We start from the raw sequence: 26,877 nt of genomic DNA, 5'->3' as shown, positions 1-26,877 counted from the left end.
ATAGTTTTCCTTCTGACAGTCAGGACCCTCAGCTATAGGTCTGTTGGAGATTGCTTGAGGTCCACTCCAGACCCTGTTTGCCTGGGTATCAGCAGCAGAGGTTGCAGAAGATAGAATATTGCTGAACAGCGAGTGTACCTGTCTGATTCTTACTTTGGAAGCTTCCTCTCAGGGGTGTACTTCACCCTGTGAGGTGTGGGGTGTCAGACTGCCCCTAGTGGGGGATGTCTCCCAGTGAGGCTACTCAGGGGTCAGTGACCCAGTTGAGTAGGCAGTCTGTCCGTTCTCAGATCTCAGCCTCCGTGTTGGGAGATCCACTGCTCTCTTCAAAGCTGCCAGACAGAGTCGTTCGCGTCTGCTCAGGCCTCTGCTGTTGTTTTTTTAGCTGAGCCCTGTCCCCAGAGGTGGAGTCTATAGAGACAGGCAGGTTTCCTTGAGCTGCTGTGAGCTCCACCCAGTTCGAGCTTCCCAGCGGCTTTGTTTACCTACTTAAGCCTCAGCAATGGCGGGCGCCCCTCCCTCAGCCTTGCTGCTGCCTTGCGGTTAGATCGCCACAGACTACTGTGTTAACAATGAGGGAGCCTCCGTGGGCGTGAGACCCTCCCGGCCAGGTGAGGGATATATTCTTCTGGTGTGCCCGTTTGCTTAGAGCGCGGTATTGGGGTGGGAGTTACCCGATTTTCCAGGTGTTGTGTGTCTCAGTTCCCCTGGCTAGGGAAAGGGATTCCCTTCCCCCTTGCGCTTCCCAGGTGAGGTGATGCCTCACCCTGCTTCAGCTCTCACTGGTCAGGCTGCAGCAACTGACCAGCACCGATTGTCCGGCACTCCCTAGTGAGATGACCCCAGTACCTCAGTTGAAGATGCAGAAATCACCGGTCTTCTGTGTCGCTCCCGCTGGGAGTTGGAGACTGGAGCTGTTCCTATTCGGCCATCTTGCTCCGCCCCCTGTACTAAGTTTTATGACCACTCTGTGTCCTCTTAACCTGCTTTGTCTTCAAAACGTTTATCTCCACCTGAAATTAGTATATTTGTTTGTTGTGTCTATCCCAATAGATTGTAAGCTCTGTAAGGACACTGATCTGGTGCTTGTTAAGTTGTACAACTGAAGGAGTTAGTAAATTAATACTCTGGAATCCCTGTGTTAAAAATACTAAAGAATCAAGCACCTTTCTCTAGACCTTTAGATCCCTCTCCATCTCTTACCCTGTTTCTCTGTCTCCTTTTATTGTATTTTTTTAATTTTTTCTTTTTTTTTTTTTTGAGACAGAGTCTTGCTCTGTCACCCAGGCTGGGGTACAGTGGCGCCATCTCGGCTCACTGCAGCTTCTGACTCCTGAGTTCAAGCAGTTCCCTGCCTCGGCCTCCCGAGTAGCTGGGATTACAGGCGCCCACCCCCACGACTGGCTAATTTTTGTATTTTTAGTAGAGACGGAGTTTCACCACATTGGCCAGGCTGGTCTTGAACTCCTGACCTTGTGATCCACCTGCCTTGGCCTCCCAAAGTGCTGCGATTACAGGCATGAGCCACCATTCCCAGCCTCTCTGTCTCCTTTTAAAGCGAAACTTCTGAAATGTTGCCTACATGTACTACGGCCTCTTCATTACTCATTTATTTTTCAATCTGTTACAGTGTGGTGTCTTTTCCCATCACTCTTCTGAAATTGATTTTGGCAGAGTCATTCAAGATATGTGTGTTGCTGCTTCCAATAGATACATTTCTATCTTACTAGATCTCTGAGTGGCTTTAAGCAGTTTTCTATTGCCTTCTTGAAATTACCTTCTAACTTGGCCTTCCCCTTTCGCTACTGGCCATTTCTTGATCCTTTACTGGCATTTCTTTCATTACTTGGCCACCTGGGAATGTGGAGAATTCTTCATGCTGTGGTTTAAGCAATACCTCTTGTGTCTCCATGCTCATCTATTCCAGGGGCTTTAAATACCATTAATTTGTTGACTCTCCAAGCTATATATCTCCAGCACTGAGCTCTTCTGAGTTCTAGACACTGTACCCTCCTCTCTCCTTGACAGCACTGCTGGATGGAATCTCGTGTTCAGGGAGGAACTCTTGATTTGCTTCTATGTCCCGTCTACCCCATCCTGCCTCTCCACTCTGTGTCTTCACCATCTCAGTAAATGGTACCACCATCCTTCCATTTACAAAGTCAGAAACCTGCATATCATCCTTGGTTTCTCTTCTATTGTCCTTCCTCTCCTGCCAGTACTTCTACCTTCAAAATGATTTTGAATATCTTCTCTGTCTCCACTATTGTCATCTTAGGCCAACTTCATCTCCTAGACTTCAACATTAGTCCAATGACTGGGTCTGTTGTTTCCACTCCTGCCACAGAAGTATGCTCTGTGATGCTGTGGTGCTATCCCATTGTTTACCTGTCAGTGCATGGTATGATGGCTCCTGCCTCCTGGTCAGCCTCACTTGTTCCCCAGCCTCTCCTTGTTTCACCGCCCTGCAGTCACACTGACCTTTGATCATATTTCGGCCACACCAGGATACTTTCTGCTTCAGAACCATTGCCTTGCTCTTTCTTTCTCCTTGCATGCTCTTTCTTTAGCCCTGCATAACCAACTCCTTCTCATACTTCAGGTCTGATATCACCCCTCAGGGAGGCTCCTCTGACCCACCCTACCCAAAATACTTCCATCTCTTAGTCTCTGCTATGTCAACTTGTTTATTTCCTTCATATCTCCAAGCAGAGTCATTTATTTTAAAAGTACTTATATTTAGTTTTCATTGTGGAATATAAGCTTCCTAAAAAGGGACATTTTCTGTTTTTTTTTTTTTTTTTTTTTTTTTTTTAATCTGCATCTAGCACGTGCCTGGCATATAGTAGGTGCCAGAACAGTGATTCTTATGTTTATACGTGTTCATGCCATGAGCTCCCCGCCTTTTTTAAGGGCAAAAAAAAAGAAAAAAAAAAAGTTTTTATTTTTGTCAAAGTTTTGCGTAGTTAGAATGTTTACATAACTTGAAAATTAAATAATGTTGCAGGTTTGTTATGAAAACCAGCTGCATCTCCTTTTGTGTTCTCTGTTCCCCAGAGGCCAGGACTTTTAACTGTAGCTGATTCTTTTAGTAATTACCTCTGTATCTCTAGTTAACATACTTAAATTATAATTTATCTGTTTTTCACTTTTAGGCATTATATATTGGTGCAGAAGTATTTAGCTCTTTTTCACCTACTCCAGCCCCCTTCCCTTCTCTCACAAACTTTCCCAACCCCATTCCCTCAATTGTATTGTGTTATAATTTTGGTAAGATCAGTATGCAGTGTTTATTATAACTATGTAATACTTTTCCACAGATGAGCTGTATAATATAGTTTGATTACTTTTCCTCTGGAGACTATACAGCAGATACTGATTTTATTAGTTTTTCATATAGTTATGAATGATTCAACCTCACACTTTTACCCAATTGTAAATCTCCTCTCAATGTAATCAATCATGCATGGAATCCTGTCAAATTCATCCTTTTTGGCAGATTCCTCCCACAGCCTTCTGATCTCCTCCACCCTGCCCAGGTTGGTCCTTAGACCTTGGCCGAGCAAGGGATTCCTTTTCACCACCATTCTGAGGATTCCTTTTGCCTCTCTTGTATAGGAGCCCTACATTTATGTCTTATTTTTTGTTGGTTTACTCTTTTATTTTGGTGGAGCACGTTTCGCAGTGTCTTATGTAGAAAGGGTTAAAGGCAGAAAATTTTTTTGAAACTTGCGGGTCTGACAATGCTTGTATTTTTCTCTGGTTTTCAGTTGATAGCTTGACTAAGTATATAATTCAAAGGTGGAAATTATCTGCCCTCAGAATTTTGAAGCCTTCTACTTTCAATAGTTGTTCTTGAAAAGTTCCTGCTATTCTGACTTACGATCCTTTGTATGAAAAACTTTTCCACTCTGAAATTTTGTGGACTTTTTTCTTTGAACTAAGTAGTTAGAAATTCCATAATGATTAGTATAGTGGAAACTCAGTAGACCCTTTCACTATGGCAAGCCCCACCCAATTCATTTTTTTAAAATAAAAAAAATTATTATATGTATTTTTTAGTGACAGGGTCTCGCTCTGTTGCCCAGGTTGGAGTAGGCAGCACAATCATAGCTCATTCCATCCTCAAACTCCTGGCTGAAGCTATCCTCCCCACTCAAACCACCCTCCACCTTGTAGCTAAGACTATATGCATGCACCACACCTGGCTAATTTTTAAACTTTTTTGTAGAGCCAGGGTCTCTGTGTTGCCTAGGCCGGTCTGGAACTCTAGGCCTTAAGTGATCCTCCCCACTTAGCCCCCAGAGTGCTGAAATTACAGGTGTGAGCCACCGTGCCCAACCCCCAACTCCACTTTTTTTTTTTTTTTTTGAGACGGAGTCTCGCTCTGTCACCCAGGCTGGAGTGCTGTGGCCGGATCTCAGCTCACTGCAAGCTCCGCCTCCCGGGTTCATGCCATTCTCCTGCCTCAGCCTCCCAAGTAGCTGGGACTACAGGCGCCGCCACATCGCCGGGCTAGTTTTTTGTAGTTTTTAGTAGAGACGGGGTTTCACTATGTTAGCCAGGATGGTCTCAATCTCCTGACCTCGTGATCCGCCCGTCTCGGCCTCCCAAAGTGCTGGGATTACAGGCTTGAGCCACCGCGCCCGGCCTAACTCCACTTTTTAAGGGAAAAAAGTGTCCTTCAGTTTGTTTTCAGTTGTGGGAGAAAGGTGTTCTTTAATTCCTAATCCTTTTCAATTTGGGGAAATTTCTTTGACACTTACATGCCTTCCATTTTCTCTAATCCATGAATACATCTGTTATTTGGATATTGACTATCCTGAATTGGTTCTCCAATTTTCCATGTTTCCTATTTTCACCTCTTTTTGCTTAACTTTATTGAACATTTCCTGAATTTTATCCTTCAAGCCTTCTGTTGAGTTTTCAATTTCTGCCATCATTTTAATTTCCAAAAGCTCTTTTTTTATTCTTTGACTATTTTTCTCTTTCTCCCTCTCTCTCGTTGGTAACATCTTGTCCTTATTTCATGTATGCACTTTTCTCAGATCTCTGATGATGCAGGAGGTTTTTGTTGTTTGTTTTAAGCTTCTTTTTCATGTGATTTTTCCCTCTTCACCAAGTTGCTTTGCTGTTTCTCTGTTAGATGCCCTGTTAGTGTCTGGCAAGTCTTGTCCCCTCTAATTTTTGAGTAGCTATCTAGAAAGATAGCTGGAAGTTCTGTAGTAGTAGATGGCATTTGGCAATTATACACTTCACTTTAGGGTGACATGTCTGGCTGGCTGTTTAGGAAACTCCGTTAGTAGTTTTAGGCCACCCCTACACCCGCCCACCCACCCCCAAGTTAATCAGACCAAGAGAAAATATGTAACCAGTCAGAAAGCTAAGTAGAAGTCTGGGAGTCTCAACATTCAGCAGTAATCGTTTGTGTAATCTGTCTTTTCAGTATGAGATCCCCATCCTCAACCGTGCCTGGTATCCTCCTGTCTGAAGAGCCTCTGTTCACTCTTTCCAGAGAATACATTTCAGGTCTTTTCCTGGGTAGGATGGGGTTGGGAGGCAACCACTTGCCTTCAAGCCATGAGGAAGGGAATCTTGATAAACAGACTTTTGACCATTCTCCTGCCCTACCTTCAGCCCTTAATAAACAGACTTTTAATAAACAGACTTTTATAAACAGACTTTTAATAACTCCTTAATAATCAGACTTTTGACCATTCTCCTGCCCTACCTTCAGTTCCACTTCCGGAGGAGCCTGTGCTGCCAGCCTCTTGAGGGCTGATAATTTAAATGAAATGGCTTTGAGGCTTTCCTATTTTAGTACTGAGCTTTCTCAGTTGGCTAAGTCAGTTGCTGCTTGCCTAACACAATGTCTCCCAAAACTGTCTTACTGTCTCTCCTCCTCTTTTTTCTTTGTCTTTATTGGTTTATGTTCTGGTAGTACTTGAGGAGGGGACAGAGCTAAATGCATATATTCAATCTTCCATCTTTAAATAAAGTTTCACCAACATGAGTTTTTAATTGCTTATAAGGCATTTGATCACACTTGTGAAACAAGTATCTGTGTGATCTGTGAGTCCCCATTTCTGTAATTCTTTTGTTACATTGTGGGGCCAGTACGTGGAAAGCCCCTGGATCAGTGGTTAGGACACTTGGGTTCCATTCCCAGATTTGCTACAGACTCTTTAATCCTGGGCATCCTGCCTCGTCATTATTTCCGTTCTATAAGACTAGGGAATTGAAAAATGATTTTAAGATCTCTTTTTACCCATAGATTTATTTCCAAGAGGCTGAGATAATTGTGTGTAACTGCACACCAGAATAGGAAACAGAGTTGTGGCAGCCAATTGAAGAAATGTGAAGTTAAGTTTCTCCTTGTATTTTTTAGTCAGTCTCAGTAATTCTGACATTTTCAAAGTCAAGTAAAATTGCAACCCACATTTCCTGAACAAGAGCTGTTAAAAGGTTAAAAATTGTGAATTTTTTTTTCCTCTGGGCTATTTTCAGCTGGTAAGAGTTCAGCTCCAAAGCACACTTGGATTCATGTTCTCAATAGCAAGATAAAATGTTAGTTTTGAACAGAAGAACAGGAAAGATTAATAGAGAAAGAGGTCTATTTGTTCCCCTTTTGCCCTCTGGCAGGGATGGCCATCCTGGGAGCACCCTTCAGGAAATGTGTCCTTCCCATCAAAGCCATGTTTGAAGAGATAATATGCCCATCTCTGTATATTTTTTTTCTCTTTTCTAAGTTGCTGCTTCTCAGCTGGATGGAAAGACAAAGTGGACATGGCATGTCACCGTGACTTTGAGTGACGAGTTTGATCACTAACCCAGTGTGCTCAGCTGTGGTCAGTACAATGACTGAGGAGAAAATGTGGTTGTGAGGTCAGTGACCCTGTGGCCTACAGACCAAAGGGCAGTGCTTCACAAATTGCCGCATACATGGGACCCAACCCCTCACCAATTCCAGCACCAAATCTCCATCAGTCAAGGTGTAGGAATCATTTTACATAGTTCCCCCAGTTATTGTTATACGTTTGATTCTTGCACTGATTCTGGGAAACCATTGCCTTAGGGACAGGAAGCCAAAAAGAAAATTGGAGTCTTGAATATTTACAGAGCTCAGAAGAAAAACCCAGCAGAATGGAAACTGAGCCTGGCACACCGAGTCAGCAGATGCTGTCCTATCAATCGTAGAAACTGTTTCAGGCTCTCACTGCCTTCCTCTACTCCACACCCTCTTGGCCTCTCAGTAGATCATTTTCTTAAATCAGAAAGGAAAGGAAACCTGCAGGGGCTACTGCCTCAACGTCTTTTATCTCCCTCCCTCCAAAAGTGCATATACATTGTGTGCGTGTAAATTGTATTATATATGTGTTTTATATGTATATATAGTATAACAAATATATGTATTATATTTTATATGTAATGCATATATAAACGCATGTTTACATTCATCTTTGCTTCTCCCATCTGTCATCTTTCTGATAAATGTTAATGCCTTCACCTATGCCTCTCTCCATCAGTGATCCTCCTGTGTTTTTCTTTCACTCTTTTCCATCAACATGTGTGTATGTGTATGTGTGTGTGTGAATAGGTAATATGAATACAAGTTTAATCTTATAAAACAAGGCCCAAAAAATGAACAAAAATATACCTTCCTCAACCCTACCGTATTTATTCATTCAGTAAATATGTATTAGGGTCAACTGTGTGCAAAGAGTCTGGATAACTACTGAGGTTCTACAGCAAACTAAATAGGTACAGCTCCTGTTCTCATGATGCTTGTAGTCTCTTTTTAACCAGGCTTCTTTAAAAATCATTGGTCTTATCTTATTTTTTTTCCATGTTATTCCATTCTTGTGTTGCTATAAAGGAATACCTCTGACTGGGTAATTTATAAAGAAAATAAGGTTATTTGGGCTGACAGTTCTGCAGGCTATACACAAAGTGCACTGTTGGCATCAGCTTCTAGGAGGGCCTCAGGGATCATACAATCATGGCCGAAGGGGAGGCAGCGTGTCACATAGCAAAAGGAAGAGCAAGAGAGGAGAATACCACACTTTTAAAACAGCCAGATCTCATGTGAACTGAGCAAGAACTCATAAGCATGGGGATGGTGTTAAGCCATTCATGAGAGATCTACCCCCATGATCCATTACCTCCCAGTAGATGCTGCATCCAACATTTGGGATTACATTTCGACATGAGATTTGAAGGAGACAAACAACCAAACCATATCATTCCCCATTACAGAAATAACATCTGTTTGTTATCTTAAATTTGAAAGTGGTTTCCTAATGGGAAGTTATTAAAGTATTTAAAGCAGAAAAGTACTGGGTCAGAATTTTATTTTCAAAGGTTACTTGGGCTGCTGAAAAGGTAAATGATTAAAAGGGGATGAAAGTTGCTGGCAGGTGGGTGGTCAGGAGGTTGGTGCAACAGTCTCAATAACAGATGAGAGGAGCTTGGCAGGATGAGATGAAGAGAGGAAGACAGTCAAGAACTCTTCAGCACCATAGGAGAGTGAATGTTTGGCTATGGGGGATGCGGAAGGGAGGCTAGTCAAGGATGGACAAGGATGGCTTGAACATCCAAATAAGTGGGTGTGCCATTTATGCAGACAGGAAATACTGAAGAACAGCTTTGCGTGTGTGTGTGGTTGAGGGGGAAGCATAAGTCCTGTGTGAATATAGAGTCTAAGATGCCTGGGACATATCCAAGAGAAGATGTTGCATAGGCAGTTGGATACATGCATCTGTGGCTCAGAAGAGATGACTGAAATAGAGCAATGCATTTGGAACCTTTAGTCTGCATGTGTTAACAGTTGCCAGCAGACAAATTAAAGAGGAGCAGGGCTTGGATGGAACCCTGCATAGTTTCAGAAGTCAGGGCACAGTCAGGGAGGAGGCACCAATGGAGGAAATCAGAGAAATGGAAGACCCTCTAAGAGAATGAAACCAAGAGGAGAGAGTCTTCGAAAAGAAGTCATGGACAGCCATGTCAAAGCTCATTGAGATGTCAGGTAAGGCAAAAATGTAAAGCAGGCATTAGGTTTAAGAGCAGCATGCAAGTCACTATGGACCTTAGAGCCGGCTGGTGACTGATGGAGGCTGAGTCCATGGTAGAGGAGTGCCAGCGTACTTTAACCCTTACCAGTAGTAGTAAGGACTATGTTATAATGCAATAGGTGCAGTGGAAAGGCTGATTAAAGTTGTTTTAACTTTTTTGATAACCTTTTATCTTTATTGTTTTATTCTGATTACAAAGCAATATATTTTACAATAAGTCATTGTAATCATTCTAAACATTAAAAAGTACAACTGAGAATCATCTCCATATTTGCATTCTCTCATATATAGCCACTGTTAATAGTTTGAGGTGTATCCTTCAAGATTTTTCCGTACATATGCTATCGCTCGCTCCCTCATACACACTTACATTACAAAAATTGACTTTATTGCTATGTAGTCTGCCAAAGTTTGTGTTTTTGTTCTGTACATTATAGGCATGTTACTCCCTAAAGTAAACACAAACTATTCTATTGTGCTGTAGTGTTGTCTGGATATTTTAGTTTTACTTAGAAATTTTGGTGTCTCTCATAATGTTATACTCAACATCTTAACGTGCTTATGCATATTTATATCTTTCCAAATGTGTACAGGAATTAAGTAGAATTTGCAAGGTCAAAGTGTAGGCACATTTAACATTTTGACAGTGCTACATTTCCTAAGGAGGGGCTTTTTACTTTTTTAAGATGGAATAAATGTGAACATGAAAAATGTTGACAAAGGTGAAAATGAAGCATAGGTTGAAGTCACAGTAAAAAGTGCTGTGTAATATATAGCAAGAAGTCTTGTGGGAATGGGAGCCATGGCTTAGGAGGAGGCTTTGGGCTATGATCAGAGGGGATATGCCACCACTCCCATGAAGAGGAGTGGGTAGATAGGACAGAGTGGGGAAAGGCAAGGTCCTTAGTTACTGCTGTATTTCCAGAGCTTGCCCAATGCTAACATGTTTAGCAAGAGTGCCACAAACGTTTATTGGTTGAAGGAATAAATAAAATTTGGTTGATTCAGTTATATAATGTTTCCATGTAATAGCATCTATTTTTTCTGCTCTGTCTATATAATGGGAGCTAAGATTGCCTACTGAAACTAGTGAAGGAAGAGTTAGATTTAAAAGGCCCTTCTTACTTAGTGAACCCTGCTGGTAAAGTCGGACAGGACTGGTAGTCTAAGCGTTTCTCATCTTCCTTTCCAATCAGCCTGCAGGGCCTGTTGATTCTAATACCTTAATGTCACTGGAATCCATCTATTTCTGTTTATCCCCACTCCCACCATCACTGTTATTCCAGGCTGGGTTTTCCTATCACAACAACCTTTTAGATTGTCTCTTACTTCCTCTTATGCATCTGTCAGGACATGGTTTAGGGGTGTCAAGGCCAAAGGAAAACTTCCCCTTGGCTTTCTGAAGGTTTGCTGAAAATCACTGACAAGAGGCAGATTAATGGGAGAAAAGGCATACAAATTTATTTGATCATGGTTTTAGATGATATGGAAACCTTCAGAATGAAGACCCAAAGATACAGGGGAAATTGTCCATTTTTATGCTTAGATTCAACAACGTATAGACAGCCATGTAGAAACATAATTGGAAAAAAGGGTCTGATCTAATGCGAATAGGCAGAGTGAGGAAACCCAGCAAGGCCTCAAGACACTTCTTGACCTCTCTGAGCAGCATTCCTTCCTTCTGGGTAAGACTTTCTGGAATGTGGATTTTATGACCTACCGTCAAACAATGGAGAACAGATAAGTACTTTGTGACCAGATTCTTCTGGCCAGAATTTCTTTATCTCTACCTTTCTGTATAATTTTGTAAAAAATCCCTCAAAAGGAATTCTGGCTTCTAGACCCACCTTCTAGTTTCTGTGGCCAGCCTCAGGGGAGAATGGAATTGAGAGACAGGCAGGCAGGAGAAGGTCAGAGAAAAACTTTTGCTTCTGAGGCTGCTGCTAAGGCCTTTATTTTAAAAGGGGTGTTGTTGCTGATGTCCAACAGCAGCTACCTCCTCCACCTCCCAGCCAGGCTGCTCTCTTCTTGGGCTCCCCCAGCCCTGTGCAGGCATCTGTTCTTCCCAGATGGTCACTGGTATGTTTTATTTACCTAAAGCCTTCACACATAAATACATTAGTGACTGTTTTCATGTATCTAAGACCTACTTGAATGTTTAGCTCATCCTGCATGCTAAGTAAATGATAGTTATTATGTGTGAATGTCTGATGCCTGTATAAATTTGGAACATGAAAGGAAAGGACAAGGACAGAAGCAGGCCTCAGATGAAACCTCAAAGGACCAGCAATTTAAGACATTTAATCCTGGAATAAGCCTCAGGATTATTACTCCCTAGGGAGGGGCAATCTGAGTTATATGTCATTTCTATTATTTCTATAATTAACATGTTAAGTGCATATTTAAGAAATTTCAAGTAGCTTGAATCTCTAAGATGATTTAGCTATATTCAGATAATCTCTTTATTTTGTAAGATCTCAACTAAAGAACTAAATTGTGATATTTTCTAGAGTAAAAATGCTTGAATTTCCTTAGCTACGCCTGGCCACCTGGAGAATATAATCACATGATTGAGGTCTGCATTGGGATTCTAGAAGAAATGGCCTTCACAGACCTATTAAATACAGAACTTCCCAGTTTGGAGGCAGTGTTCCTGCCTGCCATCCATCACCACGCCCCACCCCATCTACTGGGGAGAGTAGTAGGAAGTAGTTACCAACTGGCAACTGAGTATAATTTCAAGTTACAGAATCAACTATCGAAGTATAATGAAAGAAGAGACATGAGGAGTTGATTATTTGTGGAGAAAACACATAGATTCAAGCCCCTTATAAAAGTTGTATATTCAGAGTTGAGAAATACTGCAGTAAAAAGGCTACTGAGGCCAGGCATGGTGGCTCACACCTGTAATCCCAGCACTTTGGGAGGCCGAGGTAGGCGAATCACAAGGTCAGGAGATCACCAACATGGTGAAACCCCATCTCTACTAAAATACAAAAAAAAATTGCCAGGCATTGTATTATGCGCCTGTAGTCTCAGCTACTTGGGAGGCTGAGACAGGGGAATTGCTTGAACCCGGGAGGCGGAGGTTGCAGTAAGCCAGGATTATGTCACTGCACTCCAGCCTGGCAACAGAGCAAGACTTTCTCAAAAAAAAAAAAAAAAAAAAAAAAAAAAAAAAAAAAAAGCCATCACAGCTGCTACCCCTTCAGCAGTAAGAGAATGGCTGGGAGCCGATCTGGATGTCCTGCTTCTGAAAAGTTACCTGAGGCTACTGGGCTGTGGAAGGCTGAACAAGAATAAGGCTTCTACTGATAGGGTTGCTCTTGACTCCTTTCATCGTTTTACCTCTGAGCAGTGGCAGCACAATGGGCGGTGGCTGGATATGAATTTATTTATACTTTTTTTAAGAGAGATCTCATCGTGTTGCCTAGGCTGGACTTGAACTCCTGGGGTCAAGCAATCCTCCTGTCTCAGCCTCCTGAGTAGCTGGGACTATAGGTGCGTATCACCACACCCAACTTGAATATGAATTAAAATAATCTTAACCGTAAAGGCATTCAGTTATATTTGGTCTAAAATAATACCCTGAACTAATAAAACATCCATCCAGAAGGAATTTTTATTGTTTCAGTCCATTATTTAACCGATGACTTAAAAAATATCCATACATTCAAGATTTAAGTAGGGGGTAATTTGGAAATACAACAGAGGATGCATAAAAATGGAATTTAGATAGAGCTAATGTGTTTGAGTTCTCCCCACTTTCAGTATTAGACCAAATTTACGTACGGTTTTCTGTATCTTCAGTGTGACGTAACATTAATAAACTATCATCAGCAACTTTATTTCTCAACAGCGATCTTCCTAAAGCTGTGTACCCCTCTTTTAAAAATGAAAAGAACGTCAGGCAGGCTTAAGCATGACATTTTTTTCCCCTCTCATTTGCAATACAAGTAGCTAATGTTTGTCAAATGTTTATTATGTGTAAGTAACCAGGCTAAACACTTTACATGCCACAACTCATTTTATCTTCAAGACAACCCTGAGGGAGAAATACTAGTCCCATTTTCCAGGTGCAGACACTGAGGGGGATGGGAAGGTTGAATGATCTGAGCTCCCGTGGTTAGGAAGTGGTAGGTCTGGGATTTGCATTCAGGTCTGTCTTACTGCAGCAGCCAGCCTTATATTAGTTATGCATTCATTTGGTCAGTCATTCAACAGATTAATGGTGGAGCGCCTAACATGGCCCGGAACTATCCTAGGTGGTTGGGATTCAGCCGTGAACAACGTGAGATCTCTACTCTTATGGAACTTACATACCTAATATGTAATTACTAATGAAGTGCTAAAGGAAAGTACATCAGGGCAAGGTAACAGAATGGTGGCTCTACTCTGGGCCTGCTTAAATTAGGATTTCAGGGACAACCTCTCTGAGATGGGGATATTGAACAGAGAGCTGAATAATGTGGGAGAGAACGCTACCTAAGACTGAGGGGGCAGTGTAATATAGTGGTTAAAAGCATAACCTGTGAGCTCCTGGGTTCAAATTTTGATTCCACTGTTCATTAGCTGTGTGATCTTGTGCAAAATACCTGACTTCTCCATGCCTCTTCATCAGTGATATGAAGGTAACTGTTGTACTTTTCTTACCTTGCAGAATTGTTGTGAGAATGAAATGCATTTGTATATGAAAAGGACTTAGCTGTAGAATAGACACTGGAATCTATTGCACACTCTTCAATGTGAGCTGTATTATCTATAGAAGCCCTATGGGAATGGTGAAAAGTAGCTGGCTTCTGGGTAGGTTTTGAAAATTTGGCGGACGGGATTTACTGAGAAATTGGATGTGGGAGAATAAAGAAAAGGAGTCAGGGATGACGTCGGTAATTTTGGTCTGGTTAATTTGGTGAATTTGGGGGCATTTACTGAGTGGGAAAGGCAAGGTATAGCAAACCTCTTTTGAGGGGAAGACACAGTGGAGGGTAGATATGTTAAAACTGGGATGCTTCTTGATGTGTTTGTCTTTTGTTGTTCATTGTAGAACATTTGGAAAATATCAAGTATTAAGATAATAAAGATCACCTGACATCCCACTACTTATCCTTTTGCTTACATTTTTTCCCCCATACAAGTCTTAGATCATATAATACATACAGTTTTTAAAATTATATACCCTTCAGTTTATTGGAAAATGGTTCATGGCAAGGGGGAGAGTTAAAGTATAGGTAAAATGATAAAAGCCCCAGTACCACAAGAGGCCCTCCCCCTGTCAGATGGTCGTTATGGACCGAAGCCTCACAAGAGCTCTCCCTAAGGACAGCAGAGCATGTAGCAGATCTCATTCCTGCTCACCCATCTAAGTGTTAGAAAGCACCTATTGCCTGGTACAGCCTAGCCTACAACAGCTAAAAGATTATTTTTTTAAAGCTACACTTTTTTGTGTGTGGTAGTAAAATACACATAATCTAAAACTTACCATTTAAATCATTAAGTGTATAGTTCAGCTCTTAAAAGCATTAAGTACATTCACGTTGTTATGCAACCATCACCACCATCCATCTCCAGAATCATTTGCATCTTGCAAAAGGTTGTTACTGAAACTACCAATTAAACAATAACTCCCCATTTCCCCTTGTCCTGGCAGCCTCCATTCTTTTTTCTGTTTCTGTGAATATGACTATTCTAAGTACCTCATATATGTGGAATCCTACATTCTTTGTCCTTTTGTGACTGGTTTATGTTACTTAACCTGATGGATGTCCTCAAGATTATGTTGTAGCATATATTTGAATTTTCTTCCTTTTTAAAGCTGAATAATACTCCATTATATGTTTTGTTACCCATTCATCAGTCAGTGAACACTCGAATTGCTATTATAAATGTTACTATGAACACGGGTGTCCAAATATCTGTTTGAGCTCCTACTTTTAATTCTTTTGGGTATATATTATAATGTATAACATTTTATAATCTACTTTTTCACATAGAGATATATATTGCTGAAATTTTCTGTCATGAATAGTCTTCTATAAATTATTTTAAATAATTATATTATATATAATCATATAGCTGTATCCTAACTGATTTAAGCAATCAAGTATTTCCTAGAAGTAGAATTATAAGATCAAAGGATATGAATTATTTTATTTATTTTTTTGAGACATAGTCTCACTGTGTCTCCCAGACTGGAGTGCAGTGGTGCAATCTCAGCTCACTGCAACCTTCACCTCCCGGGTTCAAGCTATTCTCCTGCCTTACCTTCCTGAGTAGCTCAGATTACAGTTGCCTGCCACCACACCCAGCTAATTTTTATATTTTTTCCAGTAGAGACAGGGTTTCACCATGTTGGTCAGGCTGGTCTCAAACTCTTGACCTCAGGTGAGCCACCCGCCTCGGCCTCCCAAAGTGCTGGGATTACAGGTGTGAGCCACCACGCCCGGCTGGGTATGAATAATTTTAAAACTTTTGCTATACTCACCAAATTGCTATCCAGAAAGCTTATACCACCACACACTGCCAATATGTGTTTATTCCCAGCACCTTTGCTAATATTAGCTATTAATGACTATTTTCTGTTCATTTGGATAATTAAAAGTGGTATATCAATTCTGATTTTCCTTTTATCCAAATTTAGGATTTACTTTCTGGATTAGAGTTTATTTGTAGCTGATCACTGGGGGAAATACTGATTTGGTAAACACTCAATCTGTGAGATGATTAGAGGAAGTGAGACCCTATGGGGTCTTTCCCTTTTCCAGCCAATTAGTTTTTCCTTCGAAGGTAATTGGCCAATTTTTTGCTCTGTGTGTATATGACAAGCAGCTAGACTGAGGTTTTGTGTAATCTGTTATTGGATGCTGAATATATTCTTAGTTGTTACAGGTTCACAATTCCTTAGAATTCAAACATCCATAAAGTGCTGAAAAAAATTTTCTGGTAATTCATTTGGTTATAAAATTTGACAGAGCTGAACTCATTTGATGTAGATATCTGACCTCAGCCAACACAAGACTATGCACATTTTTCAGTGTCCTCCCCCTCATATGAATATTTATATTATCTGGCTGCAAAATATGAATGTGTTTGGGTAAGGTGTGCTGTTCCAGACTTCACTGGGGATGCATTAGTAATGGAGACAATATATACATGTAAAAGTTTTTTTTTTTTTTTTTTTTTTTTTTTTTAATTCTGAAAAATTCTAAATTCTGAAACACTAGGTTTTGACATCACGGGTTTTGGATAAGGTCATGTGAACCTATAGTGTTTTTTTTTTTTTTTTTTTCTCTTTCATTTTTATGTTCTCATTCCTTCTGGGCAGCAAAAACTGGTTTTGAAATCAGGCCTACTCTGATAAGTTAAGCATGAAGTTATGACTCAAATGTGCTTTGAGGTGAAAGACAATAGGAATTTAAAAGTGGTGTCTTCTTTTATCCCCAGGACGTGTGCAATCACTATCATCTGGGAACTGACAGGTCAGTGACTAGAACCAAGTTTCAGCTAAGCCATAACCAGTTGCAAACCCAGAATAGTGTTGAACTGCGAGCCCTGAGGGTCTTAGGAGATCTGAACCAGTTAGACTGTGAAGCAACAGTAGTAGTGTTCCAAGATGTTATTGGAACAGTTAACACTGTTTGTCTTTTATAGAATATTAGCTGTCTAAGCCAGGCTTTTAAAATACCAAAGTGGCAAAAACATTACTCTTCAGCTATATATTTTTAATGGTAAATCTAAGTTTTAAAAAATCTGTTTATTAAATGCTAAAAGTTGCAGAAATGAAAAAGCAGATCCACAATTTCATATGAGATTGCAAGTGGTCCAAATAGCCAAAACAATTCTGAAAAAGAATGAAGTCAGAGGATTCATGCGTTCTGATTTCAAAACTTAATGACAAAGCTATAGTAATCAAAATAGTATAGTCTTGGGTACAGATAGATATATAAACCAATGGAATAGAATCAAGAGTCCAGAAATAAACCCACATGTTTATGGCCCAACTGCTTTTTGGAAATGAGGAAAGAAGAGTCTCTTCAATAAATGATGCTGCGACAACTGGCTTTCCACATGCGAAAAGAACAAAGTTCAATCCCACCTCACGTCATAGACAGAAATTAACTCAAAATGGATTAACCCAAATACAAGAGCTAAATTCATGAAGAAAACATAAAGGAATAGCCGGGCATGGTGGTGCATGCCTGTAATCCCAGCTACTTAGGAGGTTGAGGCAGGATAATCACTTGAACCTGGGAAGCAGAGATTGTGGTGAGCCGAGATCACGCCATTGCACTCCAGCCTGGGCAACAAGAGTGAAACTCCATCTCAAAAATAAACAAACAAAAGAAAACATAAAGGAAAATCTTTATGACCTTGGATTTGGCAGTGGATTCTTAGATATAACATCAAAAACATAAACAAAAAATTAAAAATAGATAACAGGACTTGACAAAATTAAAAATGTTGGGGCATCAAAGGATATTGAAGTGAAGGCAGCTTCAGAATGGGAGAAATATTTGGGAATCAGGTATCTGATAAGTCTTTAATGTCCAGAATATATAAATAACTCCTGAACGCAACAAAAAGACAGACTCAGTTGGAAAATGGGCAAAGGACTTGAGCATTTTTGACGTTTTTCCAAAGAATGTGTACAGATATCTAATAGCACATGAGGGAATGCTCAACAGCATTCACCATTAGGGAAGTCAAAATCAAAACCACAATACCACTTTACACCTACCGGGATGACTACTATTTTTTTTTAAATCAAATAAGAACACACAAAATAATAAGTGTTGGTGAGTATGTAGAGAAATTAGAGCCCTCATACATTGCTGATAGGACTGTAAAATGGTGCAGGCATTGTGAAAACAATTTGGCAATTCCTTAAAAAGCAAACATAATTATATGATCCACAATTCCAAATCCTAGATATACACCCAAAAGAATTGAAAACAGGGACTCAGATACTTGTATAACAGTGCCCATTGCAGCATTATTCACAATAGCCAAAAGGTGGAAACAATCTCAGTGTCCATCCACAGATGAATGGGGTAAACACAGTGTAGTATATCTGTACAATGAAATATTATTCCGTCATAAAAAGGAACAAAGTTCTGATATATGCTACAACTTAGATATACCTTGAAAACATTATACTAAGTGAAATAAGTCAGAAACAAAAGGACAAATATTGTATAACTCTATTTATATAATATATTAAATAGGCAAATTCATAGAGATAGAAAAAAGATTAGAGATAACTAGGGCCTGGGGAAAAGGGGTAGGAGAAATGGGAAATTCATGCTTAATGGTTAGAGTTTCTGGGGTGATCAGAAATGTTTTAGAAATAGTGGTGATGGCTGTGCAACATTGTGAATGTAATTATTGCCACTAAATTATGTGTTTAAAATGGCTAAAGGGGCAAACTTTATGCTTGTATGTTATGTTACTGCAATAAATATTTTTTAAGATGGTAAGACAACTAATGAATTAACGGTGAATCTGGTAGGTTTGCAGTGTACATTGAGTTTTTCTATAAAAGCATTAGGTTAAAGCATTAAGCAGTTGTGTGTGAGAATCAATAATGTGATAGTTGTTTCCAGCTCTTCTGAAGGACGCATGTTTAACTTCTAGATGTATTTTTAGAGCCGTACTGTTGGGGCAGAGGAGGCTTGTGGGAATAGGGGAAGAGTTTATAAGCTGAGCTGAAACAACACCAAACATGGAAATGTTACAAGGTGGAGAAATTGTGCTTGCTGAAACTCTTCTCAGAAATATTGCTGTTTGTGGATGATAGAAATCTTCAGAGTTGTCACTAAAGGTAGAGGTAGGAGGGTGAGCAGCGTCAAGAACTCACTGAATTGTCCATTCCCCCTTTTGTTCTGCTGTGGAATGTTTTGTGCTGCTGGTAAGAACATGTTCCTATTTGGTGAGTTGCTGGAACAGTGAGCAGTGGGCAGAGTGCAGGGGAGGCTCCTTTTTTTATAAATATTGTCCAAATATTTGATGAGTATTTGGTCTTGAAGGGAAACTATATTATTAGTCTGCTTTGTGTGTGTGTCACAGTATAGTGCAATGCAGTATGATTCTGGAAATAGAAGCACTCTCTTATTATCTAAGCAATTACATTTTGAGGAATTGAAGAGCACTAGTAACTGTACTGGAGTGACAAATTTATAATTAATTTCATCATTTGTTTATTTTCTCATTTATTGAGCATCTATTATATGGAAGGTATTGTTTCAGGTTCTCGGAATATAGAGTTGAATAAGACAATGGCTTGCCCTCTAGGAGCTCATGGACTAGTGGAGAAGAAAAACAATGACCATACGGTGTGATAAGAAGGATCAACACCTATCTTTTCCCCAGATTTTATCTTCTGTAGTGGTGGGCAGTTGTCAAAAAGTAACCATGTGATAATTTTGAATTCTGTTCAATGTGAGCTGCAAATTTTGCTTATAAAAATCACTCTTTAAAAAAAAAAACAAAAAAAAAAACTTTTTCCTATAACTGGATGTCCAACTGAAAAAATACTGTATTTTACTTTAGTTTAGTTTAGTTTAGTTTAGTTTAGTTTAGTTTTTGAGACAGCATCTCTGTCGCTAGGCTGCAGTGCAGCGGTGCAATCTCAGCTCACTGTAAGCTCCGCCTCCTGGGTTCACACCATTCTCCTGCCTCAGCCTGCTGAGTAGCTGGGACTACAGGTGCCCGCCACCATGCCTGGCTAATCTTTTTTTTTTTTTTTTTTTGTATTTTTAGTAGAGATGGGGTTTCACCATGTTAGCCAGGATGGTCTCGATCTCCTGACCTTGTGATCCACTCATCTCGGCCTCCCAAAGTGCTGGGATTACAGGCATGAGCTACTGCACCCGACCAGAATACTGTATTTTAATAGCCGATAATGCAATGCTTGAGTTTTTGGCTCCACCTATAATAATATGGCAGGTTTTAGTAGATATCCAAATTAGTGCTATAGGAGCATGAAGTGGAGGCAGGTAACTTAACCTGGCACATAAGCAGTGACATTGAAATAAAAATTTGAAGAAAGAGTAACACAGGGGATATGGGAGTGTGCATTCCAGATAGGTAGAAAATACTTAAGATGAGGTTGAAATTAAGAAGGTTGTAATTTAGTGACTTACCAAAATATTGGTATTGAAGGAAAGAGAAAGGTTAAGAATGGCTCCCCCTTTTGGATTGGGGAATTGAACTGATGATAATAGCATTATTCAAGAAGGGTAGCACAGCAAAGGGGAACCTTTGAGGAAAAGCAATTTTTACTGGAATGCAGAGAGAATATTTATTAATTTTCTGAATTTCCAAATGTATAGTACTGGATCCTGGCCATGAGTAAAAAAATGTTCTTACCCTGACAAAGTTTACATCTTCATGAATGACTTTTTTTTCCTTCTTTTTTTAAGAAACAGTAGCTGAAGTGGGAATAATTGTAGAAATATCTTTGTTGAGAAGGGGGCTAGGTGCAGGGAGGGAGGGAAAATTTCTGCCTTAAGATAGATGGGAAAGACAGAGAACTGTAACAAAAACTATCAATTCGAATTTGGAATTTGCATTCTAGAAATGATTAGAAGAGACTGCCACTTTTTTTGTTAATGTAAATATTAAGTCATTTAGTTTACTTGCCAGTAACAAACTGGGGTAAGAGACTGATCCATCCAGATTCAGACATTTCCTGATTGACATTTCTTTTCATTAGAAACAAGTAACCAACATTGCCCAGAACGTTGTAGTTATTCAAAAATGTTTGCTGAATTAATGTTATCCCCTTCTATGCTTAAATTTATTTTAATATTTTAAAAGGGAATGAAGGACAGGGATTGTCAAGGTGGAAGTCAGAAGGAAAAATTGTTGCCTAATGAGGCAAAGGATGATAAAACGTATTAAATATTGAAGTGAAAAATAGTGATAGCCAATATTTATATAGTACTTAAGAGTCTTCAAATCAGTTTCATATATATGTCAGTTAGCTTATTCTCCACAGTGACCTTCTGATGTAGGCATTATAATCTGCGTTTTATTGCTGAGGAAACAGACTTAGCGTTAAGTGATGTGCCTGAGCCTCAGGGCTAGACCATGTAGCACTCTTACAACTCAAGTCCATTGTCCTGTGTAGCAATACATAGCCAGCATGCTCTTGAAAGCGAGGCTTCTGTCTTTGTATTTTATGTTTTATTACTGACATTCTTTGCATTAATAATGACTGAGTGGCTGTATTTTAAAATCTTGTTGTAATATCACAAGGCCTATACTCTACAAGCCTACAACCTCTTGCTAATATAGGAAATAGAATTTCTCTTACCTCATTGTTCACCAAAATATAGCAAATCCTGTTAAACTGAGACCAGAGAGGTATTGGAACCCCTTAGAACAATTATGACTACCAGAGAATGATGCAGGAGGAGCAGGCGGGCAGGGATAGACTCAGCTGAAGTGATGTGGGGAGTGAGACTGGGCAGGCCCAGCAATCTGGAAAGCACGAAGTGACGGGAAATGGTGGGCCCTGTATGTGGTTGCTTTTACTCTCTTTTTTTATTTGTTTATTTTGTTTTGTTTTTGAGATAGTCTTACTCGGTTGCCCAGGCTGGAGTGCAGGGGTGCAGGGGCCCAATTTTGGCTCACTGCAACCTCTGCTTCCTGGGTCAAGCAATTATCCTGCCTCAGCCTCCAAAGTAGCTAGCATTACAGGCATGTACCACCACGGCTAGCTAATTTTTTTATTTTTAATAGAAATGGGGTTTCACCACTTTAGCCAAGCTGGTGTCGAACTCCTTACCTCAAGTGATCCGTCCATCTGGCTTCCCAAAGTGCTGTGATTACAGGCGCTTTTTAAATTTTTTTTTTTTTTTTTTTTTTTTTTTTTTTTTTTTTTTGAGACGGAGTCTCGCTCTGTAGCCCGGGCTGGAGCGCAGTGGCCGGATCTCAGCTCACTGCAAGCTCCGCCTCCCGGGTTTACGCCATTCTCCTGCCTCAGCCTCCCGAGTAACTGGGACTACAGGTGACCGCCACATCGCCCGGCTAGTTTTTTTGTATTTTTTTTTAGTAGAGACGGGGTTTCACATGTGTTAGCCAGGATGGTCTCGATCTCCTGCCTCGTGATCCACCCGTCTAGGCCTTCCAAAGTGCTGGGATTTATTTTTATTTTTTGAAACAGAGTCTCTGTCACTCAGGAGGCTGGAGTGCAGTGGCGCGGTCTCAGCTCACTGCAACCTCCACCTCCTGGTTCAAGTGATTCTTGTGCCTCAGCCTCCTGAGTAACTGGGATTACAGGCATGTGCCACCATGCCCAGCTAATTTTTGCATTTTTTGTAGAGACAGGGTTTCACTACATTGCCCAGGCTGGTCTCGAACTCCTGGTTTCAGGTGATACAGCCATGTGGTTGCTTTTAGAATAATGACTGGTGAGTGCTGGCGTTCAGGTCAAATATCAGATGTATGCTGAGATCCGGTTTTCAGAAGTAGCTATCAAATGGAAGAAGAGTTTCAGGTACAAGACAGCGTGGCAGATCTCTAGACATCCTGCCCAATCTGGATATGTGAACATATCCTCATTCACAAGGTGATACGGGCCATTCCTTCGGCATTTCTTTAGTTGTGTACATTGACTAGATCACAGAATTCCTGAGGTTAGATTCTGTACCCTCCTTATCTTGGTATCTGTACTTACATCATCTAGCTCAATCCCTGGCACACGAATGTCTTTAGCCACTTGCCAGAATATTCTGTTTACCCTGTGAAACTTTCCCATTAGTTCTAATTGTGAATGCTATATAAATAAGTTTCACTACATTGTTTTTTTCTTTTTTTTTCTTTTTTCCCAATTGTATTAGTCTGGCTATATTGAAGCAGTTAGTTGCTGATTTTTAAAATTTATACATACAATACTATTTTAATTTCTTATCAACTTATATCTAACATCAGGAGTTCCTTGGATTCACAGCAGCTCAGGAGACAAATGTATTTTAAAGGATGTGCAATTTTGGAATCGGACAGGTTTAGATTCCCATTATGTCACTTTGCATGGTTAACTTCATGCAGCTGATAAACTTAATTATTCTTCATCTGTGAAAACAGGGACAAAAATAGGATTAAATAAAATAAGATATTTAGAAGTACCAGGCACAAAATACTAGATACATTTCTGTTTACGTTTCTTCATATCATTGAGTCTGTTACATGAACTTAATTTGTATTATATAGTGCTTTATTTTTTTTTTTTACAACATGCTTGTGAATTGTCATTTGTATCTTTGCCCAACTTTGTGAGATAACCAGGGAAAGTAATGTTATCACTAGCTTTAGATAAATAAACTTGAGAATAAGCACTGCCAGGGATCATGCAGCTAATAAATTACAGAATCAGAACTTGAACCCAATCAATCCCCTTAGTCTATACCCAGTGCCCTTTGTGCCAGGCCCTGGTATACTTTTCTTGCTCTCTCTGTATATATTCACTATCTCTCTGATAATTTTAATGGCAACCAATCCCCATAACAGATGAGTTGTTGGACCCAGCCACCTGTCATGCTTAGTGCTAAGTTGGATAAATTGTGGATGCCTAATTCTGATTATCTTTATTCCTAGGGCACTACATATTAGATATTTGGGGTTTTAACCATGAGTTTCCTGAGATCATTTTGTGTTTTCTCATAGATAATGGATTGTCTAAGTTATAAAATTGTAGACAATGGCTCTTTTTTTGGCCAGTTAATGTAAGTCTCAAACAACTTTGCTGTATAGATTTTCTCTTTATTTTGCAATTGGGACAATGGATGTTAGTTATTCCATTTCTATTTGGTAGACAAGTAATCGTGTGAACTGCAACTTTCTGCTGAGGCTTCCAGTGTTGCATTATTAATATGACTGGGCCTCTAGAAATTTCTTTTGGGCCCTTCATTTTGGACTATTAAGTAAGTCAGAATTGGTACCACCAAGGACTTTATTGCTTCAATTTCACTGTACTAAATGCATTGATAAAAATTTTTAAAGTATGCTCTTTATTTTTTCACTAAGTGTTATGTAATTAATTCTATTGAATTTAGGAAAGGTAGCTATTTAGTGTGTTTTGTTTTTGACCCAAATCATCAATCATTCAATGTTTACCTATAGTAATCCAATTGATAGTATTCTTACAGTACTTCGTAAATCTGTCTAGTGTGGCACTTAGAAATGACACTAAAATTAACATTAATTATGTCTCAGCTTTCTTTCTTCAAGAAAACGGAAACTTGTCTGGTTCTTTTTGGCTTCCCTAGGGCCTTAAAACAGTGTCTGTGCAAAAATATAAAGTAGATTTTGATGTTTGTTGAACCTGATTTTGAACTGCACTTTCATTGTGCATCCATGCAAAATCCCACTAACATATCAAGACCAAGGTTTTTGTCACATTAGAATAACTAGTTTTTAGTTTTCTAGTCAGCCTTTTGATGAACAGATAACAAAGAGGTCCCAAATACTGTTGTTCCAAGTGCCAAAATTAAATGAACTAATCATGATGCCACTGAAGATCGTACTTTTGCTGTATAAGGCTGAGGCATAGTGACAGTACTAAAAATACATTTCAACATATTACGTTAAGAAAAACATGATTTATATAAGGAAAGAAATGAAATTAACATATTTGCCTTTTTAGGCTTTTGTCCTGATTCTGCTCATTTTAATACAGGCTCTCAGAGTCACCTTCATTTTGACTATTTTATTTTTGCTGAGAAATGAACTTTTTCAGTTGTGTTAGATTACCATAAATGAGAATATCAAACAGTAACTAGAGCCCCTCAGTAGTGGGAGTATAATTATCGTAGTGGCCTCATCAATCATTCGCTTCCCAGCACTCTGTCTGGTCATGAGAGCAACAGCTGTGGCTTTGTTCTACCTAGATGATGTTTGAATAAAGCCATTTCTGTTTTTATTCACTCAGATTTACAGTTTTTTCTTTGTATTGACATTAACCAGTGAATCTATTAGTTTCCATTACCAGCAGAATAACTAAAACTATAAATAGTTCTAATTTCTTTCATAAATCCATAGATACCGTTTATTGGATAGAACATCTGGGTAATCTTGTTTCTCCTCTGTCTTTAGGCAAAATGTATACTTTCTTAAGCTTGTCCTTTCATTTAGAAAAAAGAAAAAAAAATCAACTTTTGCAGCTCTGTCTGTTGACCTTAGATAACAGATAAATTGGGCATCTAATCATCTAGGAATCTAGATAAGGTGCCAAGTCACTCCATCAGATTTATAATACTGATGTAAAAAAAAAACTCCCACAGTATTATATTTCCTTGTTTGCTGGTTCTGCCAAAAACCAAAATATCATAAATACCATGGATATAATTTCTTTAACATCTGTCTTAATACTATAAAAAGATTAGGTCTTTTCTTCCAAGTGTAAAGCAAGCTGCCCAACACCAACTTAGAACACACTTATCATAGCCTAGCATATAAGCACATTTTAGCAAGTTTTAAAGATGGTCTGTAGGAGTGTAATTATCTTGGACAACTGTTATACTATAATAACCAGTTTAGTATGTTACAACTCTCTTGGTGTAACAGACTGTGCAGTGATTACTATAACCCTCCAGGAGTTCTCAGAGGCAAGCACCTTAATTTTGGCAATGGTTGCAGCTCTTCAAGCCTTTGCTCATCTCATCTGTTTTCTGTTTCTGCTTTGGTTCACACATAGGGTGTCCTCTAATGAACTCAGTTTTTCAGAAGAGTTAGAATCACTTGATTGTACTGTCATTTCTACTGGCATTTCTTTTCAGTTCTTAAGTATACAAAGATGTGAGGTATTTTTTCCCCCGTATTCTGTGTGAACCTAAAATTGAATCCAGGCCAGGAACAGTGACTCTCATCTATAATCCCAGCACTTTGGGAGGCCAACACAGGCAGATCATGAGGTCAGGAGTTCAAGACCAGCCTGGCCAGTATGGTGAAACCCCTTCTCTACTAAAAATACAAAAAAAAAAAAAAAAAAAAAACTAGCCATGTGTGGTGGCACGCACCTGTAGTCCCAGCTACTTGGGAGGCTGAGGCAGGAGAATTGCTTGAACCTGGGAGGCAGAGGTTGCAGTGAGCCCAGATTGTGCCACTGCACTCCAGCCTGGGCAATAGAGGAAGAATCTATCTCAAAAAAAAAAAACAAAACAAAAACGAAAAAACAAAAATAAAGAAAAAAAATGAATCCAAATATTAGATTTCTTAGTGAGGTGCCAAACTTAAGTATTTGGTAACTGAATTGGCTGAATTATTGACTGAAACTTTGGTTTTGTAAACAATCACGTAGAGATCTCTTTTGATTCTGCCCTATATATATGTTGAGATTTCTTCTTTTGGGTCACTGAATTTTTCTAGATCAGTAGGAACCCAGCCTTCTCTTCTATAAAAGCTTTAAATGGATTAAGGGAAAATATAGTATGCATTTTTAAAAGTCACTACAAAGCCAAGATAAATCACACAGAATAAAATTAAAAGCATTATATATTTTTTTCTTTTTGAGACAGAATCTTGCTCTGTCACCAAGGCTAGAGTGCAGCAGCATGATCACAGCTCACTGCAGCCTTAACCTCCCAGGCTCAAGCAATCTTCCCACCTCAGCCTCCTGAGTAGCTGGGACTACAGGTGCAAACCAGCACGCCTGGCTAATAAAAACGGTTTTTGTAAAGATGTCTCACCACATTGCCCAGGCTGGTCTCAAACTCCTGGGCTTAAGCACTCCTCCTGCCTTGGCATCCAAAGTGCTAGGTTTACAAGTGTGAGTCATCATGCCCAGCCAAAAGTAATTTTTTTATAGTTT

At 39.6% G+C, this 26,877-nt stretch overlaps 1 protein-coding gene across 4 annotated transcripts in view; it reads left to right on the top strand.

Moving 5' to 3' along the window:
• ANO6 (anoctamin 6) overlaps positions 1-26,877 on the top strand; it is a 228,461-nt gene that overhangs the window by 67,709 nt on the left and 133,875 nt on the right. Inside the window, exon 1 of one of the 4 annotated variants that reach the window (XM_010382273.2) lies at positions 18,775-18,975. The exons of the other annotated variants lie outside the window; for them this stretch is intronic. Coding sequence (XP_010380575.2) covers positions 18,858-18,975 — 118 coding nt within the window. The 5' untranslated portion in view covers positions 18,775-18,857. Of the gene's footprint in view, positions 1-18,774; positions 18,976-26,877 lie in introns of those variants that run through there. 4 annotated transcript variants of the gene reach the window in all.

This window comes from Rhinopithecus roxellana, chromosome 10 (assembly GCF_007565055.1).
Source record: "Rhinopithecus roxellana isolate Shanxi Qingling chromosome 10, ASM756505v1, whole genome shotgun sequence".
Lineage (NCBI taxonomy): Eukaryota > Metazoa > Chordata > Mammalia > Primates > Cercopithecidae > Rhinopithecus > Rhinopithecus roxellana.
This window is presented reverse-complemented; position numbering and strand designations above follow the sequence as displayed.